At 39.2% G+C, this 20,248-nt stretch overlaps 1 protein-coding gene and 1 long non-coding RNA gene across 4 annotated transcripts in view; one reads left to right on the top strand and one right to left on the bottom strand.

Moving 5' to 3' along the window:
* The window catches only part of LOC308177325 (connector enhancer of kinase suppressor of ras 2-like), a 186,277-nt gene extending 167,616 nt beyond the window's left edge, over positions 1-18,661 (bottom strand). Inside the window, exon 1 of the mRNA XM_080554341.1 lies at positions 17,743-18,661. Coding sequence (XP_080410467.1) covers positions 17,743-17,809 — 67 coding nt within the window. The 5' untranslated portion in view covers positions 17,810-18,661. The remainder of the gene's footprint in view (positions 1-17,742) is intronic.
* LOC308177339 overlaps positions 1-20,248 on the top strand; it is a 36,857-nt gene that overhangs the window by 4,671 nt on the left and 11,938 nt on the right. Inside the window, exon 3 of one of the 3 annotated variants that reach the window (XR_013939019.1) lies at positions 13,652-13,821. The exons of 1 other annotated variant lie outside the window; for it this stretch is intronic. This is a non-coding gene — a long non-coding RNA (uncharacterized lncRNA). Of the gene's footprint in view, positions 1-13,651; positions 17,813-20,248 lie in introns of those variants that run through there. One more of the 3 variants, XR_013939021.1, reaches the window with a different exon arrangement.

Genomic DNA, 20,248 nt, shown 5'->3' with positions numbered 1-20,248 from the left:
ATCACATGTATTTATTAGGTTCTGTTCTCATGCAAACCTTGCCCTGGATGAGATTCTTCCCATGGTCCAAGAAAATGGAAAAATTGTGACTTTGAGCAGACTTTACTCCAGCCTTTTGTACTTCTGAAGGCCTGTATGAAATTCGTGATTACAAGAGCTGATTCGGCTTCAGCTGAATTCTGTAGGAGATTGAATTCAAGAAAAAAATAGTTTACATGCTTGTTCAATAAAAAGAGTTACGCTGAGTAGCCTGTTTTGAACTGAAATGCAAAGAGTGCCTCCTCCAGATTCATAAACTAATTAAATGCTCTACAATGCAGAGAGTACCAAGATAGATATGACAAACTTTTCCTACTCAGTTAATGGCCTACACTGAGTATACTTTTATTTTTACCTCTTAAAGGCCTATGCAGTGCATAATTGGCAGGAAAGTAAGCAAAGGTTTTTTACTCTATTAAATTACTAAACCAAATATTTTTGCGCATAGGACTGGTTGTGAGGATATAATTCTCCACTTCTGTGTGTTTGTGCGCTGTGCTGTTAGAATAACTTTCTGCCTAAAAAAAATCCGTATTTCCTGGTGAAAAAGGGTATATAAACAGAGAAGACTGAAGTGTTTTGCTGGAGATGAGGACAGTCAGAACTTTCGTATAGTCCTCTGTGGCAGAGGATTTTTCATTTTGCTGTAGTTCTCCTTTGTGGTGCCTACATTATTGGCTTAGTGTACGTACTGGTTGAGGAGAGATTTTCTTTGTTTGTTTTGATGTTTGTTTGATCTTTGCATCTTCTCCTTTTGAAAATTATCAGCATTCTAGGCCAATGCTTTCCACAGGGTAACAAAGTCTATTGCAAAGAGCCAGCTACATCTTTCCAAAAGAGTTGGCTGTCCAAACACAATGTTCCAGAATTGTCTGTCTTTTTTGATGTCTTCCTCAGCCTGCTCCTCCTCCTCTCTGAATTTCCTGCCATGAATTTTTTTAAGGATAACATCAAAGGAGCCCATATGCATGTCAATCCCACAGATACTTAGCACATTGCTAGCGTTTATGTTATGTAAATGGAAGAGAATCGCTGCTTGAGAGAAGCGGCTACAAAGCAGGTAGTGATTTAATGAAAAGCACGGAGATTGAAAGGGGTTTGCCGGAGCCCTGTGTGATGTGAATGTTAAGAAGCCCATTGGCGTCATCAGCTTCCCTGCTGCACTCTCTATTCTCCCTCCTTTTTCAAGGCAGCTTGAATACGGGGACTGCCTGCTAGGGAAAACCTGAAACTAAATGTATAATCAGTCCAGCCACGATCAATGCAGCACAGTTAATCATTTTTATTAACTGAATTAGCTTTTCTTTTTTGCAGTTTCTGCATCTCTTTTGGGACTGGAGCAATGTAAGGCGTATTTAGAATGTTGTTGCATTTGGAAAACTTTGCTTGCACCCAAAAATAAACACAAGGTTATTTTTCCTAATAGAAATGTTCAGGTAAAATATATTTAAATAAAAAAGTGTATGTCTAATGCATCATTTAACGTGCAAGTTTAGCTCTGAAGATCTGATTCTTCTCTTCAAGCACTGAAAATATGAACTAATGCAGCTGAAAACAAATTAGTAATACTGTAAAACCACTATTAAATGAGTTTGCTGGAGTCAAGGAATTTCTGCTCGAATTAGTTATGGGATTACAGCCAAGCTAAGCCTATAGGTGTCTGAAGGTACACAGGAACAGACAAATGATCACTACAAGAGCTTTATAGGTTCACAGAGCCAATATTTTCTTGGCTCAGTAAGTTTACAAATTCTACATTAAGTCGTCTTTGAAAAGATAAAAAGTGCCTTCGCCATTGGGGCACTTCACTTCCAGCAAACTGTCCATTTGTTAAGTGTGCTTGTTCATAGACACAGTAATATGCTCAATGGTAGAACATGCTGCAGGTGATCCCGTTGATTTAAAAGGTCCATTCAATACAGGTGATGTTGATGTTGTTGATTAAAGCAGTTTTAATTATCTGACATCAGAAACTGAAGTGGAATTTCCTTTACATTGAACAAGAAAGGATTCCCTCTGTTTCTAAACCAAAGATTTTTGTAAGCAGTCTGTATAAACAATGCAGCAGAAATCCATTGGCAGCTTGATGCAATGGTTTACAGTAAATATATACCAGTGATTTCCAGGGGTAGGACAGTGAGGCATCATACCCCTGTAAGTGCTTTTTCATAAATATGTACTCTCGTTACTAAATAGTCCACGGCAATATACTTATTAGCATCTAAAAATATTATCCAAACCGCTGATTTAATTTGATGCTGTGCTTTGCCATAGACTGGAGGAGTTTTCCCTTTACTACACATTTTATCTGAGGCTCTGCTTTGTTTTGCGAGTATCTTTGCTCTTTTCTACAGTGACTACTGTAACAGAAGGTTGCGCCTCTATTTCTATTTGTGTGTATTCAGGGATGGTCCAAAACCAAATTCACTACTAAACGGTCATAGAGAAATCAGTCAGTTCATATAGGAGTTTCTAGAAACCTCTTGCTGTCTTGCAGCCATTTACTAATGGGATAAGTGGATCCCAAATACTAATACAGGAGGAAGTTGCTGTAAACAGACTTTTGTCTTTTGGACTAATCTGCAATGCAAATAGTAACAATATAAGCCTATTAGGAATACTTTTCATGTAGCCTACTCAACTATGTAAACAAAAGTTTCTATTACTCTCAGGTCATTTCAGTGCATTGAAACAAGGTTTCTGTTTTTTTATTTCAAATGGGAAAATTTGTTTTGCATTCAAGCATTCATCCTGTGTCATTTCTAAACTAAGCAGTGCTGTAAAGTAAAATCACCTAACCTGCTGAATCCTTCAAAATAAATACAATGGCAATAAATGGATACTAAAATATTTCACTTCATTAAAATTTGTGTTGGTACCACATGATGCAGGAAATTAATACTTTTACAGAATTTTCTGAATTTTCTTTTAAAGTAATTTGACTGTAGTATTTAAATGCTTTTGAATTCCAAGGGATTTGACAAACCCAAGTGTAATTTAAGCCTTTTAAAATTAATAAATATTTTATAAAAATACAGAATATATCATAGCATAATTACTGAAGATTTTTTGTCCAGTATCTGGAAATTTTTCTTTAATTCTTATCCACCTTCTAAATAGAAAAACCTTGTATCAAGAAAGAGGATAGATACCTACCCATGTACTTTCCATTTATTTTCTCTTATTCACATCTTTTTTCCCCTCACCATCCTTCTCATCCTATGCAAATCAACTCCTTGATTTGCATGCAATACTTAAATTTCAAGTCTGATGAGATTACATTGTTAAATAGATTTTTTTTTTTTTAAACAGTGTATTCTTTTTTTGGCCATGTATCTCCGCAGTGGCAAATTTCAGCTGAAGTCAATGGACACTGATTTGTAACTGCTATGTAGAATTCCAGGTTTCTTCCTGACTGACCTGCTTAACATAATTAGCTTTTTCCTTATGCTGAGCTGACAGATACCTGAGAAACAGCAGGCATTCTCAATGTTAATAATGCTATGCAGCCCAAGGCTTTTTTTCTTAAATTACTAGAATATAGAAGATTGCAGCAAGTCATATTTGTTGAATAAATTGTGAAGATGTTTTAGCTTAACGGAATCAAAGATGAAATCAAAAGGCATTAAAAAAGGAACAGAGAAATAATATATTTTCCCAGAGGCGGTGGTCCACAAAGTACTTGGCTTATGATGACCGGACTACGTGATTTTGTTTCTCTGTATGATTCCCGTTTAATGCTGAGGCATGGATTAGTATGTGCCCTGTCAGAGATGTCTGGAAGGGTTCTTTGGGCTTCAGCAAGAAAAAGGTTCTCCGTTACAACTTAGAGGTAACTTAGCACAGTATCATTAGGTGAAGAATCAGCAGATATTGCTGAATCAAGTTTCCTTATGCTCATGCTGCACACATCTGTAATAAGAGGTCATCTCTTTAGCGTAATGGGTTGCTTTCTAAACACACAAGGACAGGAGAGAATGGCCACAGGAGAGACTCTCTCCAGGTAGCAGAGACACTCAGGAGCTGTGCCAGAACTGTCTCCTCATTTTCCTTTTCCCTAGTTCACCAGGCTTCTTGCTGGGCCGTACAGAATATAGCTGTTGTGCTTTCCCTAGCTTACCTTAAGACACATACCCCTTTACTTCTTCTAATAACACACCTGAACACTTGTACCAAGTCTTACATTAATACATTCGCACTAGGTACGTTTGTACTAAGACTTCACATTGCCATGCAATACAAACCCAGAACATGCCCACAGTTAGAAGAGAAGACAGCTCACCACACAAAAATCAGGGCAGCGTAAAACACTTTTTTCAAAATTAGTTTTGACAATAGATATGTAAGTTATTTTCTATTTTGAATATGTTTCAAAATAGTAACCTCTAACTTGACAAGCACTGTAGTTGAGTTGTTCATATGCTTTTGGAGGGCTGCGAGGCATAACAGGGATCATACGGAGCTTTCATTCAAGAAGAAAGCACATGCAGCTAGTCTTCCTGAAAGCCTCAATTCTATCATTAAAAAGACATTTTTGTTTTATTTTTGTAACAATTAGCTAATGATTCCCAACCCATATGCTTGTACCAGCTGTCTGAACCTTCACAGACCCAATCATATTTTTTCCTTCAGAGAAACCATTTCATATTACTTAATAACAATAGTCAAGATCATTATTTTAATTCTCATCACTTCAAGTCCAAACACAGCAAGTATGATGAACAATATGCTTCAGATTTTTCCCTTGATTAATGGGCTGGATGTGTGCAGAAAACCATGTCAGTCCTGAAGCTGTGCTTTCCCCAGTGAAGCAGCTGCCGGCCAGGTCTTACTTCCCGAAGCAGTTTCCCTGCACTATGGAGCAATGATCGTGGCTCTGAAGTACAAGCACCCAAAACAAAATGTTATAACTTTTGTGTGCTACAGAGGCTAACGGTAATACCTGCCATTTCCCTGCATTTCACCATGTCTCCCTGTCACTATTTAGAATTGTTGCTCTTGAAATACTTATTACCCGTCGAGCTCAGAACCTTTATCTGCATCATACTTAGTTTGAACTTCTCGTATCTCTTTCAGTCCCTACCAACTCCACCTGTCATTGTGGGCATTTTTTAGCAATCTGAAAATGTCTCGAACTATGCAAAAGCAGAGTTCTGTGGTGAAATACTGCTATACGGCATATACCAGAGCCCAAAAAAGCTCTAGTAGTCCCCAAACAGCACTGTGTATAATGCTACCATTACTCTTCGATAGTAAATACTGCCTTGACCTAGGTTACTCGATCTGAAAAAGAGAAGAACCTAACAAGCAGCAGGATGCTAATAATGATCCTACATTTGCATAGTGCCTCTCCTCTCAAAAGCATTAAGTTCTGTCATAAAAGCTGCACAGGAACAATCTTATCCTTAAGTGAAATGCCAGCTGTGGACCAACCTGTGATTGCTGTTTAGGACAGAAGTGAACCACACAATACAGACAGTAAGAATAGACACCGCAATCTACCTTCTAGTTTTCAACAGAAGTAGTCAAAGGTTCTCATTTTAACACCGTTTTCAAAAGCATTTTGACTGCTTTTTATTACCTCAGGCTGCTGGAATCTCAGTTTAGATCGCGTGAGCATGTACTTTCATCAGCATAGATGTGCAAAAGCTACCGTGACGACTTCGGTTAATATGGATTGAGAAAAATGATCATTTTCTGAATCATAAACATCATCTTTATTAGGCTAGAATATTCATTTCCAATCTGATATATCTGCAAACCAGTGCGAGTGCATCTGTACACAAGCAATACTTTTGACTTTCAGTAACCACTGTAATTGTGCAACTGGGGATGTGTGCTTTATCGAAAGTCATACGTGCACTTGCCCATAGCTGCACTAGACTACTACACCTTCTTTAAATGGTTTTCTACACGGGGTTTTTTTCAGCTCTTGTCATTATACTCCTTGTCTGTTAGCATTTATTGATTTTTAGAGTCAAACCAATGAGTTAAAACACACGAGCTGGAAACGGAAATTGCGCAGGAGCAAAATAGAAGACAATGAACACTGGAAGTAGGTATGGCTTTAATAAGCATTGCTTCTTTACTGGTTGCTAGTTGGATACATCAGAAGAATTCTTGACAGATCACTATACCTTTTAAATAAGAAAAGAGAATACACCAGTGCATGATGGTACTGTGAACTAAAGTGTCCCTTGAGAGCATTTCTTAATTATATTGCTTGATCAGTTTTATCACCTTCCCCAGAGCAGCCAGTGTGCAAGATATACCGACGTTACTGTAAAAAGAACGCTACGCTGTAATAACCGATTTCATTGTGCATAGTTGTCTCTCATTTACTAGCCTGTTTTTTGTGGGCCATGTCTCACTGTATGCAAGTTCATATCAGAACTCAATGTCAGTTAGCTTGAGGATGATCTACTACAGAAAACTTAATAACAAAGCATTCTCTTCTTATGCTGTTTTAGTCGTCAAGTGCTATTGACAGTCATTTGGACTGAAAGCAACACAGATGGCAGTGCATCAGTAGTATGTGAATACAATAGAATTTCTAATTTTTCAGTAAAAATCTCAGATAATGCCCCTTTCCTGAGATTTCTACAGATAAAAAGACTGTGGGATCGACTTTAAGGAAGACCACATGCTTTTCTTAAGTACACATAGGTAGCTTGCAGTAATTTTGAGGCGTCGTGAATTTATCACGGAGCTCAACTGGCTACCTAGACTTGTAAATCAAGTTTATTGAATAATCTTGCCTACAGAAAGTGGTGAAATGACCTTCAGATCAAAACAACACAAAATAAGTTTACCCTCAATCTCCTCTGTACTTTTTGGATGTAGTTTGGAAGTCTTGTTCATTTTCCACTCTGCGATGAATCACAGCTCCCTTTTCAAAATGTACATATTTAGAGTAAGAAGTTGGCCAATATTTTAGCATATTCATTGGTTTTGTTTGTTTGCTGTTTTGTTTTGTTTTTTTTTTTTTGTTTTCTGAGAAACTTTCTCTGTTCTTTATCTGCACAAAACTAATAAATGCAGATTCAGTTATCATTTAGGCAATGCTTAGATGTGGAGCTTCAGTACCCTGTTTTGGAGATAGCAGCTGTGGAGTACAGAAATCCGTCAGTTCCCTATTTATTAGTGATGGTCTGATTAGACCATCATGATTCATTCTGGTGTTTCTTGAACTGCTGTGAAGTTATACTGCATATTTCAGTATTTTATGTAATTTATGAATTTTGTATATAATCGTGGCCTGCTCTTAATCATTTTCATTAAACATTCTCAACAGCATTAAGACAGTAATCCAGGATGTGGCTTGCACAGATAAAGTTACTCAAGCTTGCATGAATGCCTACTAAGCTTAACCATAGATGCAGATTATTTGCCTCCGCTCTTTCACCATTGTCATGGCTTCATTATAAGAACAAATGCAGACTCTTCCAGGATGGCATTACATAGCTTAACGGCGTTCTGTGAGGTTTAATTTTGCTGGTGACATTGTCCTTTTATGTGACAGCTTACCAGTTTGCAAACAAAAATTTGAAATACTGTCCGTCGTTTCACCTCAAATATGGGATATTAATGAGATCTGAAAGAAAAAATTTTATGAGAATTCCAGCAATTCAAATTAAGTATGGCATTAAATGGGGGGAAAAAAAAAAAAAAGAAGGCACAGGAGTGAATAATTTCATATGCCCTGCAATCAGCAGGACAGACTGACATTACACAGAAGAACCAAACGGTTTTGGTTCACATGGAATTTCTGCCTGGACATATGACATGGAAGCTGGAGACCTGCCAAAGGCATACAGGAGATACTTAAATACCTTTGAAAACCAATGCCTTCAAAAATGCCAAGGGTTATGTGGAATTAATTTATAAGAAATGCCAAGTTTCCTTATATATCAACATACTTTTATTGCAAAACTTGTTCATAAAAGAAATGTAACAGTACAAAATATTTTAAGAATAAAGCCGTTAAATATTTTGCTACTAAAGGAGCTCATAAAGGAAGCCTTACTAAAGAAAGAACTACAGAACTACATTTAGATACATAAAATTTGTGGAACTTAGCAGTGGAGAGAACAATCTGGGAGCAGCTGACAATAATAGGGGTTAGGAAAGCTTTTTTTCCATGTTTTAAGTAATCTTGATGGCTTTTTGGAATGATTCAGAGATTGAATTAGACCACTCTTTTTAATGATCATTTGAGCAATTTCTTTTCTGGTTAAAACATTTCCTCATTGCTGGTATGCAAATCATTACTTCTGCTGTCACCACAAAAGCTATTGATAATTTTTTCCTGAGGATCATCAGAGAAACAAGAAATAGCAAATAAGATATCCCAGTCCATCTTTCTTTCAATGAATGATGGTTTCCTCAGCACATTTCCTAGTGTTTTTAAGTCCACTTTTGAAAGTCTCAAGAAGTGTTTTCCTCCATTTTTATAAGAAAATTAAAATGATCTAAACTAATCCCCTAAGTGTCTTTTTATTACCTATATGAAAATTTCCTCTTTCTCTATTTATGGTTATAATCTCTCTGTTTTATTATTTCAGTGAATTCTTGGCTGTATTTTTGATGCATTATTCGCTAGTTCTCTTCATTCTCCAAAATTTCTTTCTGGAAATGCATCATCTCTGAACCACTGCACTAAGTGGATCCATTTCTTTTTATAGGAAATTCAATTAGTGAATATTCTAAATTTCTCTATTAGTTTTGAATTTCTCATACATCTATCTACTAGCTTCTTCCAATTATATGGTTCAAACGCAGGGCTCAAAGTGTTTCTTCTCTGCTTTGAATGCCTTTTTCCTCTGTAAATCTTGAAGTTGTTTTCTGCACAACTAAGGAAAATTCTCAGTGTGGCTTGGCAATGAACAATTAAAATCTCTTGACGAAGGGCAATTAAAAACTCTCCTTAGTGTTCTATAATTTAGGACATTTTCAATATGAGCTCGTTGTTCATGCTGAGTGATCAATAACAGCTGCCTACGTGTGTCCTTCCTGGTGTTAGGAACGTGCCCACTGCAGCACATCCCTGCTTCGTACAAGAGATGTCTCTACCCATTGCAGAGAATTTGGGAAGTTGGTATTGTTGTGGAACCACCTCCCAGGGACGCAAAAGTTCACAGTCTGAAAGAGAAGTGAGAAGATCCTTAGCATTCGCCGCGGATTTTAACGTACAGCTAATGAAACTTTAACATAGGATTTCTTCCAGCTCCACCTTAAGGCTACCAGCAGTTGCACTAGGGCTCTTTAGGCAGGTTTTTCTTACTCAAGTTGGAAGTTTTTAACTTTCTGTAAGCAATATGAGGCTGTCAAAGTGGTAGACCTACTGTTATAAAAGAATACTTGGATGGAATTGCCCACATTTGCAATAGACAGAACCATCTTTGCTTTGCCAAGCCTGAGATCAAAACTTGCTGATGTCATTTGTTTTTTGTTATCTGCTAATGCTTAGTATGGACACGTCTCTGTTGTTTTGGAAGAGTAGAAGTATTTGCATTTCAGGACAGGCAGCAGAGCACAGCAGCTGAGGTTTGTGTTTTTTCGTAAACTGCCAGAACTCTGTCCTACAGGACTGTAAAAACTCCCATGCAGGTCCAGACACAGGTTGGTGAATACTGGGGAGAGGGGAGAAAAGGATTTTATCATCCCCACGTTGTGTCTTCCATTCTTTTCTCCCCTTGTTCTCCCTTCGTTACTCTCCTCTGGATTTTTCACTTCCAGATCACTGCAGCCCTCTACTCCCTAAGATCTATAAGCCCAGAGCCAGTATTTTTCAGTGTGAAATGAATGAAGTACTTCACGATCTGATGCTTACTCTCCATCTGATTATGAAAGAGGCAAGAAACATACTGCTAGAGAATAATATGAATAAACAGGGGGAGGGAGGGAGAATAAAAGAGAGCAGAGGAAGCTGGTGAAGAGAGAGAGCTATAACATGCTTTTCATTCAAGTGATAATTGCTATGTCTGAGTTGTCAGGCTGATGACACTACTGTCTGTCTGAACTCAAACAGGTAGTTTTCCATATAAACTAAAAAGCAGATGTGTCAAATTAATCCTTTCTGTAGTTGTAGTAGTTTCAGTACGGTTACAGAAGAGACAATTACTGCCTCCTAAAATCTGTAGATTTGCTGTAGCCTTTGCATGATGTTTAGAATGAAAATGGTGGATATGTTTCTAGGGTATAGAGCTGAGTGTGTTTTGTAAAATTAGCATCTGTTACATTTTTATCTTAAACCTCACCCACGCAATAACTAAAATGCACCACAGCCTTTTTATAATTCATGTTTACTGGAAAACAGCTGCTGAAGAATTTGAGTAGGGAAAACCAAATTTGCATTGGCCTTGAATTTTTCTGAGTGCATCACTATAGAAGGTCAACAAGGATACTTGTTGGGAGCCGTTTGAGCATTAGTTAATCAGGAATAATTTCATTTTGAATCATCACTAGAGCTCTTCACAAATACAACCTTACAATTTTTTCCTCTCTCTGACTCTTACAATGCTAACTCGCTATGCTCCATCTTTCCAACTCCTGTCATCAGTACATAGCATCAGGGTATCACTGGAACATTTCAGATTTATTCAAAAAGGTAAAATGCAGAAGCAGCATTTAGAAGATATCCACAAAATTAAGCTGGATGGAGACAATGAATGTACATCATTGTTCAGCAATATTCCATACCATAAACTACTAAACTTAACAGTTTAGTAGTGCAGTGCTTCATTTAGTATCATCAATGTCACTTACTTCACCAGCAGAACTTCTTTCCTTTTTTTTTTTTTTTTTGGCTTTTAAACCCTTCTAGGTGTTAAAACTATTGCTCAAAACACCTCAGGACAAATTGTAACATACTTTTTACTTTCCTGGCATTTGAAAGTGTTGTAATATTTATTGTGCCTCATGATTTTTTTTCCTTCATTATAAATAGAAATGTAAGAAAGATTAAACCTGTTAAAACCAGATGGATGGACTGACTGCTTAGTTGCAATGTATAGGGGAGGTTTAGGTTGGATATTAGGAAAAACTTCTTTACCGAAAGGGTTGTTAGGCATTGGAATGGGCTGCCCAGGGAAGTGGTTGAGTCACCATCCCTGCAGGTCTTTAAAAGACACTTAGATGTTGAGCTTAGTGATGTGGTTTAGTGAAGGACTTGTTAGTGTTAGGTCAGAGGTTGGACTGGGTGATCTTGGAGGTCTCTTCCAACCTAGACGATTCTGTGATTCTGATTCTGTCAGTACTGACCGCATCTTTCTTCAGATTCCATGTAGGCAGTACGTGGTGATGGAGCCATGCCATGCTTGCCAGGTCTTTTTGCCAGTGGCTTTTATAAATACCTAGTGGTATGCAAAGTTTTAGAAGAAAATGAGAATTAAAATGAATTTAAAGAAAATCTAGGTAATGAAAGAGAAATTTAAAAATTAAAGTAAGGATACTAAAGATAACACCAGTGTATTCTCATACCATCCTTGTTCTTCATGATCTCACCTGGCCAGACTTCCTTTCCGAGAGACAACGAGCTGAGATCCTGAACTTTCAGATGGCAGTTGCAGTATGATTTTTTTCATGTTCTCTCCTAAGCAATGTGCAACTGCTCCCCAACCCAATCTTCCCATTGACAGGCCCTCTCAGAGTATTTGAAATGCAGACTCATCCCAGGCACCTACCTATGTCTGCAGGTAGGATACTCTTCTTCCATGGATATTCCGGAAAGTACAGACCATGAAATAGGTAGAGGTAGAGGTGCGCTCTGCTGGCCGTCTTAGATCAAATACCTTAGCACGTAGCTGTCTTTTCGACGTGGGTAGAAGCGTTGTTTTTACACTGTGCTCACTGACTCAGTAGCTGTTGATTATCCCTTTGGGTCTGTGTTATCGACTGCACACCTTATCCCAGCTTCTTTGAAGTTCCTTCTCATTTGCTACTCCTATTCTATTTCAGTTTTGGGTGAGGTAATTGACTCAGGTCAATGGCAGAAACTAAAGGTACAGTAGGCTGAACCAGGTGCTACGATACCAGTGTGGTCTAATGGGCATTTCCTCTCGCTCGGAATTACATTTCTGTGGCAGTTCCCACAACAGAAAGCTGAGAGACCGAGTTCATTCTCGTACTTGCTGTTCGTACAGCTCCACATGTGTGTGTAAGGACACATCTACAGTTAACAGTCTGTGAGGGAACTGCTAAAAAAGAGAAAGCACTGATGATTAATACAAAGATCATTCAGAAATATAACTGGTCTCAGAGAGCTGAGATTTTAGCTGCACAGGTCACTGATGAGCACGGATTAAGACGGAGCAGAGGGAAAATAGCCAGTGCCTTTGGCAGCAAGCTGCTGCAGGCGGCAGGCAGGTAGGTCCCCACTTCGGGCACCGCAAAGCTCTGGAATCCCACATTGTTGGTGCTGCCCTAGAGAGGGCCCAAAACGTGTGGTGCAGTGGCTGCTGCTGGAAGGAGGGCGGCAGCTGGAAAAGAAACCCCGACTCCCCAGGGTCCCAGCTATCCAGCCTTCCAGCCTCGCTCTTCTCTTTCTCTCTCTCCATTTCTGTGCCACTCCCTCATCACTGCAGGAGAAGTTAGCTTTTGTGGCTAATTATTGAGAATCCTGGAGCTCGACTCGTCCGTCAGGTATTTATTAGCACCAACTCTGCCTGTTTATTTATTTTTTAAGATACCATAATTCTTCATTGGCAACATAAAACGTTCATCACAGTAGTTGTTGCCAAATTTTATTACTAAAAGTATTACAGTTTGAAACTTTCAAGAGGAACTGGAGAAGAATTGCAGACAGCTCTGATTCGATGACTTCCTAGTGACAATGGGAGATGTGGTACTAGGAGAACACAGAAATCCACGGGGGAGCCACAGCAGCGGATTGTTTGTTTCTGTTTTGAAATTGGTGAGAGTAGGAGGGAAACGACGAAACCTTTGCTTTAGCAGTGCTTGAAAATTCAGTGCTAATTCTGAGGACATCTCTATTTGTGGCTCTCTGTCAGTTCTCCTCCAATCCTATTTGTCTATAGAAAGAACCAAAAGGATGCTATCAAACCTACATTTTTCTAAATAAGGTATGACCTGGGTTATCTGCTCAAGTTTCAAATTGTATCTTGTGAAGTGGAGTTCTTGCATTACGGGATTCGAAGGTCACGAAGGGGGATCAAGGCAGCTAAGTATCATCCAGCTCAGTTCCTGTAAGGCTGCCTTTGCAGCAGATCATAATATTTAGCTGTGCTTCCAGTACAATCTAAGATTTCATATATTACACTCTGTAAATAGAGGAGACTCCCTGTTCATGACATACTGCTACAGAACAGGTAGTGATCTAATGAAAAGCAAAAGGAGACTGCGAAGGGGTTTGCCGGAGCCCTGTGTGATGTGAATGCTAACAAGTCCTCTCACGTCATCAGCTTCCCTGCTTTCAGCTCCCCCCCCTCTTCCTTTCTCTTTTATGAGCCAGCTTGAAATCAGGGAATTACATGCTAAGGAAAACCCTTCAGCTAAACATATAATTATTCCTCACAGGATCAGTGCAGCACAGTTAATCAGTTTACCAACTGAATTAATTTTTATTTTTTACATGTCTGCATCTCCTGTTGAGAGTGGAGAAATTCTAGGTTTAAGGAGAAAAAACTGGTTGCAGTTGTGAAATGAGCATCTGAAGCATTATGAGAAACCTCCACTGCAGGCTTGGAGGCTTGGGCAGGCAAACCTCACAGCCGGTCCCCAAGACTTTGAATAAAGGACTCCATGTGGAATTGATACTTACAGGTACTTGAGAAATAACTGGCTTCCTATTTTAATTTTTAGCTGTTTAATAACACTCTATTCTCTGAAAGTCACAGCTGTATTTCATTGCATCGTATTTCGTTTCATTGGATTGTTTTGGAAAGTTAGTGTTTATTTGCACACAGGTGTCACTTCACTGTAAAAGAGTTCATGCATTAAATGACCTACTTGTAAACTGCTTCATTTAGGAAGTACAAAATCTTTAAATGCTGTTATTTGTAAACGTACAGAGCAAGCCGTGTAGATTCTGCTCACAATGAAAACCCAAACCGGCATGCACTTAGTAACCGTAGGTGCAAGAGAGAGCCAGGAGCAAGGTAGCATAGCTCCCCTCTCCCCCTCCATCCCCCCCAAATTCGGAAGGGTTACCTTCCATAGGGCACACATACATGTTAAAACAGACGGCCTCTGGTTCAGGAGTGCTCACTGCTAATGTGCTAGCAACTGCAGAGTGTCTTTGGGTTTCATAGCAAGTGCAGGGGTTCACAGGCCAACAAGTATTCCAAGTCTGCAGGTCAAAGCATTACGGATGTAGACATTGATGTGTTTTTTGTCATTTAATCACACTCACATGATAATCAGAGGAAAAACAGAACCAGCTTGAAAAATACTGCGATTATTAATACACTTGCAAGCTTTACAGGTAATACTTGTTTTCCCAGCTGTGCCAAAATGGAACTTGAGCAAGGCAACGTAAAGTTCTTTCTCTTAAAGTAATTTTTGAGGCCATAGTACATATCCCCAGGAAAACATTTGAGTTATGTACAAAAATGGATATAAACCAGGAGATATACTGGCACATTTTCTGAAGTGAAAACCATTTACAGAAATTTAAAGTTTTGGGGAAAAAAAAGGAATAGGCTGAAAATGTTTGTTAAAAGTAACTTCACAAGTCATGTTATCGGCCCCTTTGAAAACTTCCTTTTTACCACAGTGCTTTCTGCTGTGTATTTACTAATCTGTACAGAATATTTTTGTACACTCTCAAGACAATTTCTTTAGTACAAAGGTACCCCGACCCTTAATTTCCAGATCCTCTATAAGCCTCAAGAATCAATTTCTGAAGACTCGCATGGCCTTTTCAGGTTGTCCAGCACATCAGATGCGGTGCCCAAGTTTAATTCCAGATGAATGCGTTCTTGAGATAGGAACCACGGGTAAATACAAGATGCCAGCTTGTCATAATAATGTTTCTTAGAGCCTAGTAAGTTTTACTTTTTTTTGGCAAGTAACATTTCCTTAAGGAACAGAACAGAAGGGTGTCTCCTCTTGGTTGAAGCTTGGGCTGATAATAGCACCCCGTGACCAGGATGCACTGTGGGTAGCCAGGTCTCAAGCTATTAGCATCATCGCTGTGTCTTTCTCCCATCTTCTCCCCAGTTACTAGATGCTGCTGGCACTCACTACTAGTTAATTTCAAGCTGTGTACTGTACTAGCAGCTTTTAAAACTAAGTTATAATAGCTTAAATAATTCTGATAAATGCAAATAAAAAAAAAGAGATTTTATTTTTCAGTGAAATACGATATAATTTGCAACCTTGTACCTATAAAGCTAACTGCCTACATATTTTTAAGGAATAAAAAGGTACATTATGGTTGCAATATTAGATGCATTGTTTATTAACATGTTGCTTTCTATAGTAAAGATCATATGCCACATTTATAATGTGGCAATTTCCCTAAAATGTCTTCACTGTACCTTTTAATCCTGCTAAAGAAGTGTACCTTTCAGTATAGATGACATATGCAAAAGCAATATTATCACTTGGATATTACTACCTGGGCAGGACTTCGACCTCTCTGATGCATTCGTAGCTATTTAGAGGAATGACTACAGCTAATGGAGCTGACACACAGAATACAAATGGAGCTGACCTACAGAACATACATAAATTACAGGGAAACAGTGGCCACAATTGGGCAATTTTTGTGAAGTTAGGGATTTCCAAATAGTTTTAAACTAATTTAGGCACACTTCCATTTGAGTTTGTTAGGTCTTTTCTTTGCCTACAATTGAAGAATGAGTTTTAAAGTAACCATTGGGATAAAACTGAGGCTTCTAATACTGGCATGCTGAAAATGGGTAGATGTGCAACTTTACTGGCTGTGGATTTGTAGCACTCATGTTACCAAGGAAAATACCTATCCTGTGACTACTTAACTGTGTTCATTGCATTATATTTGTGCTTAAGCCCAGAGGCAAAAAACTGACAATCCTGTCTGCTCCTGACTTCCTCATGGGTGCAGGATGCAGTCTTTGTAGAGAAATATAACTGTCAGACCAGTCAATATATTTAAAACCCTTTAGTTTAAATGATCTTCTTGCTTCCTCTGGTAGGTACTACACATGCTATGGCCAGTGTTACCCAAGATGAAATTAGTTTACACCAAAAAGGATAAAAAAAAAAGTAGCAGGGAGTATTTTTAAATTTAGCAACAAGTATTACACACACTTTGACATTTAATTTACATTATAATTTAACTCATAAGTTAAAATACCATAACAATCTGTCTACTTTTAAAATCTTTTACATACTGAAAATAAAGGTGTGGATCAGCAAACTCTGCTCTGCCCATACATTAGGTATCAATTTCAAGTAATGGCACTGGAGTATGGGAATCAATCCTACATCTAATGGCTTTCGGATCCATCCTGACGACCTGCTTTAGACCTCCCAATTAACCCGAGCTGACAAACACCTGAGGTACAAGCCACATACAGTCCCTCAGATAGCATTCACTTCCCAATACTGCGTGCTTGCAAAAGAATAGTTTGCTCGTAATTGCGATGTTTCCGATGAGCACCTCAGCAGCCCAATTCCAGTGAAGGATGGAGCTGTACCCCAGCAAAAGGAAATGTGAGCCGTTCCCTCGTTAATGACAACGCACCGAAAGCCTTAAGGACATTATAGTGGGCATCCAGCTCATCCCTCCAATAAGTTCAGTAATCACATTACAGAAATCATTTCTGTGAGTAACATACAAGCCAAATTTGCACCTATTTTCCTTATATAATGGAGATCCCTTACAGCAGAAATCATTTGTCTCCGAGACAGACAGCTCATCAGAAGCAGCATTTAACAGCAGTGCTTTCTACCGTGTCAATACATTTTCCCCCCACTCAGGAGAAATTTAAAGCACTTAGCATCGTGAGCGATTCCTCGCCCTCCCCTCCGAAGCAAGCGGTGTGTAGCACAGCTGAGCGTTATAAAGCAAAACATGTCACAGCTTATGGCTGTGTTGTGAAACTGCAAATGTGCCGGGAAATCGTCGTTCTGCCAAGTTATCCGGGAGAGTTTCCCCGGCGAGGCTGTGCTCAGCCCTGCGCGTTCCCCCTCGCACGCCCCACGCGCGGCCGGGCTGCACTGGTCGCGGTGCCGGGGACCGTGGGGGCGTTGGGCAGAGCGGCGGCACGGGCAGGAGGCGCCGGGAAGCCCGAGCAAACCGGGACCTGTCACCGAAGGATCAGAATTCCTCTGTCCAGCCACCGGCACTTCACGCTCCTGGCGTTACCCTAAACTACACACGAGTGCTGCACAGCCACTGCATCAGATCACCTGATATGAGCAAAACAGACCTAATCAGGGCAAATTTAAAGCAGCCAAACGTAATAACACTACGCTGTGCAAGGCATGATGGAGTCATGAGACACAAACACTTTATGTCTGCGTTTACCAACAAATGCATCAGAGCCCTGCTCGGGGCTGGGCAGAAATTCCGACAACATGCTGCACGGCTTAAACCGCCTCGCTCTTCAGCCGTGCCTCTGAAAACTACTGTGCAAAGCAGCATATGGGTGATTAGAACTGCATAAACTCGTCCCAAAACAAAGAACGCAGGAGCAGACATGTAAATTGCAAGGATCCAAAGTACAGACAATACATGGTAATAAAGGATCGTACCTTTCATCCAATCCACTACTTGCTTGGGCGTCCACTTGCTAATAGGTTCCATAACGAGAGCCATCATCGGATCACTTTATCATTCACACCAAAATCAGAAAAAGGAGAGCAAAAAACGTATCAGAGCATGGCTGGGGTAAGAGAGCTGGAGGATTTTACAGTGCAGTCCAAAGACAAGATGATGCTTTGTCCCTCCAGGTTTCTCCTGCACTGATTCAGTAATGTATAAAATTACACTGCTTGATCAGCTCTGGCACCTCCCCCACTGCACACAGCCTGCAACACACTGGAGCACACGGAGCCAGGAAATGGTGCAGTACGTATAGACTTACTTACAAAAGCCTCTACCCAGTGATCTACTTATTAGACTGGCACAAATATAAAATTATATTACACAGAAAGCAATTCGAGCTGGAGCTATTCCAGGCACTGAGTTTTAAGGAGCTTTATTCCAACAGGCTCTGGGATCTTCATCAGGGAAAATATCACTACTGTAACTTGATAGCAGATTGTCTTGGCTTCATTGTGAATATGCTGACTGTCATTCAATTTAAAAAGAAGATAGAAATATCAGAATATCGCTTGGCATCTGGCAAAATGCTGAGCATCTCCATCTTTACAATGCAAAATGTTGCTGGAGTGTTATCCTATATAATCATGTAATCAGAATGTCAAACACAGAAGTCTCACCCAAGATAAAACTATTGGAAGGAAACTCTTTTTTTTTTTTTTTTTTTTTTTTTCCCCTGGCCACATTCACAGTCAGTATATTTCCTCCTAAGAGCTTCTCATTTTGTGGTGAAAAATGGCAGCGTAGAAGGTTGGAGTCAATTTTTCCTGCTACAGCACCCTAACACAGACAAGTGTAGCAAGTATTTTGATTCAAGGCACTGGGACTATTAGACAATCTCTCCCTTTTGTCAGGGACAAAAATGTTTTAAGTATTCCTGATACTGAAGTTTACTACCCTTCCAAAAGAGGAAGGTGAAGCATTTTAATGAGATGTGCTAAGCAGCACTTTCTGGACCCTTTGGTGATTCTTTGCACCTCACGCAGCATGTGTTCTGCATCATGTGGTTGGAGAGGTGCGTGCGTTCTGTTCAACCCATTGTCTGAGACATGCAGCCCCCCTATTTTATCTTACAGGGGAAAACTCAGACTCCAGAAAAAAAAAAAAAGGCAGAACAAAGCAGTTCCACCTTTCTTTCCAGCAATCTTTCATCCGTGCCTTTTCTTCCTGTACTGTTTCAAGTTCCACCAGCATATTGGAATAAGAAAATGATATTGTTACCATGTCTCCCTCACTCCACTAGGACTCTGTTAATTTACCCAGGCTGAGATCTCTCCTCTCTTTCTCACGTGGGGGAACATAAAATACAAATGGAATATTTATGCTGTGCTGTTTCAGGGATCTTCCTTAAGTCTACATAGACAAGGATGCAGACAGGCATCCTTTTCCCCCCTGAAACGTCTCCAGAGATGTACCATTCTCAGTTCAGTGATGCGCTCTGTCCTTTTTTATTTTTCTTTTGCTTTGGAAAGTAGTGTGATTAGTATTCTGTGATGTCTTTTGAGTGCTCAGAGCACAGATCTCCTATTCAAAAGGATTCACATCAATTCTCCTTCAAGAAGGCTGTTTGCTGTTTCCAGCTGAACAGCATGTCAGCTTCCTCTATGAGTTTTGGGAGACCACTTTCAGTAGCTTTAGTTCTGTCTAAATAGCTGTTTACAATGGACATAATAATGACAAAGATTTCAAACACACAACACTTCTCTTTTTAGGTAATAGTGGACTGGAATTGAGATATGCAGAATAAATATTTGTTAGCTATTGGAAGCTGTGCAAGCTGTTTGGTTTAGGGCTATTCTTTCTTAAAATTATTTTTACAAAATGATCATCTCCCTTGAATTCTTTTGAGTTTAATACAAGCATAGAAGAATTTGGGATAAACTATGTTGTGTATGAATTTGGTATTTGGGCATAATTACAGGAAAGTATCTTCATTCATGATTGGTTGGACTGTTTCCCTAATTTCTGTAATTTGACAGACGCTCTGTCAATGTCCTTTTGTCTCACATTTCCCACCCATGCTTGACTGGGCAGACTTTTTTTGTATATTTTGACATAGTTTTGCAAGAGGATGGAGCCTGAATTCAAAGCTCATCAGTGTCAGTGGGCATATTTCCATTCATTTTAATTGTGTTTGGATGACAAAAGAAGCTCAAAAACTATTATTTTAGAATCATTACTTCCATTTTCAGAATGAGATTTCTTTAAAAAACTTTTTCGTGTCCTGTTCCCGAGGCCCCCCACCACAAAGACGGTGTGCATTTTCATTTACTTGCAGTGTTATTCACCACCCTGTTGCTAGTTCATCTCCTGTGTTTTTCTTTCTTATTACTAGCCACAGTTTCTCTGTATTTTGGGATTCTGCAAACTTTTGGGCAACCATCTACTTTTTGTACTACTTACTGGACTGAAATATTTAAAGTTGTGAAAAGTAGT

The sequence above is a fragment of the Anser brachyrhynchus genome (assembly GCF_964034855.1).
Source record: "Anser brachyrhynchus genome assembly, chromosome: 13".
Lineage (NCBI taxonomy): Eukaryota > Metazoa > Chordata > Aves > Anseriformes > Anatidae > Anser > Anser brachyrhynchus.
This window is presented reverse-complemented; position numbering and strand designations above follow the sequence as displayed.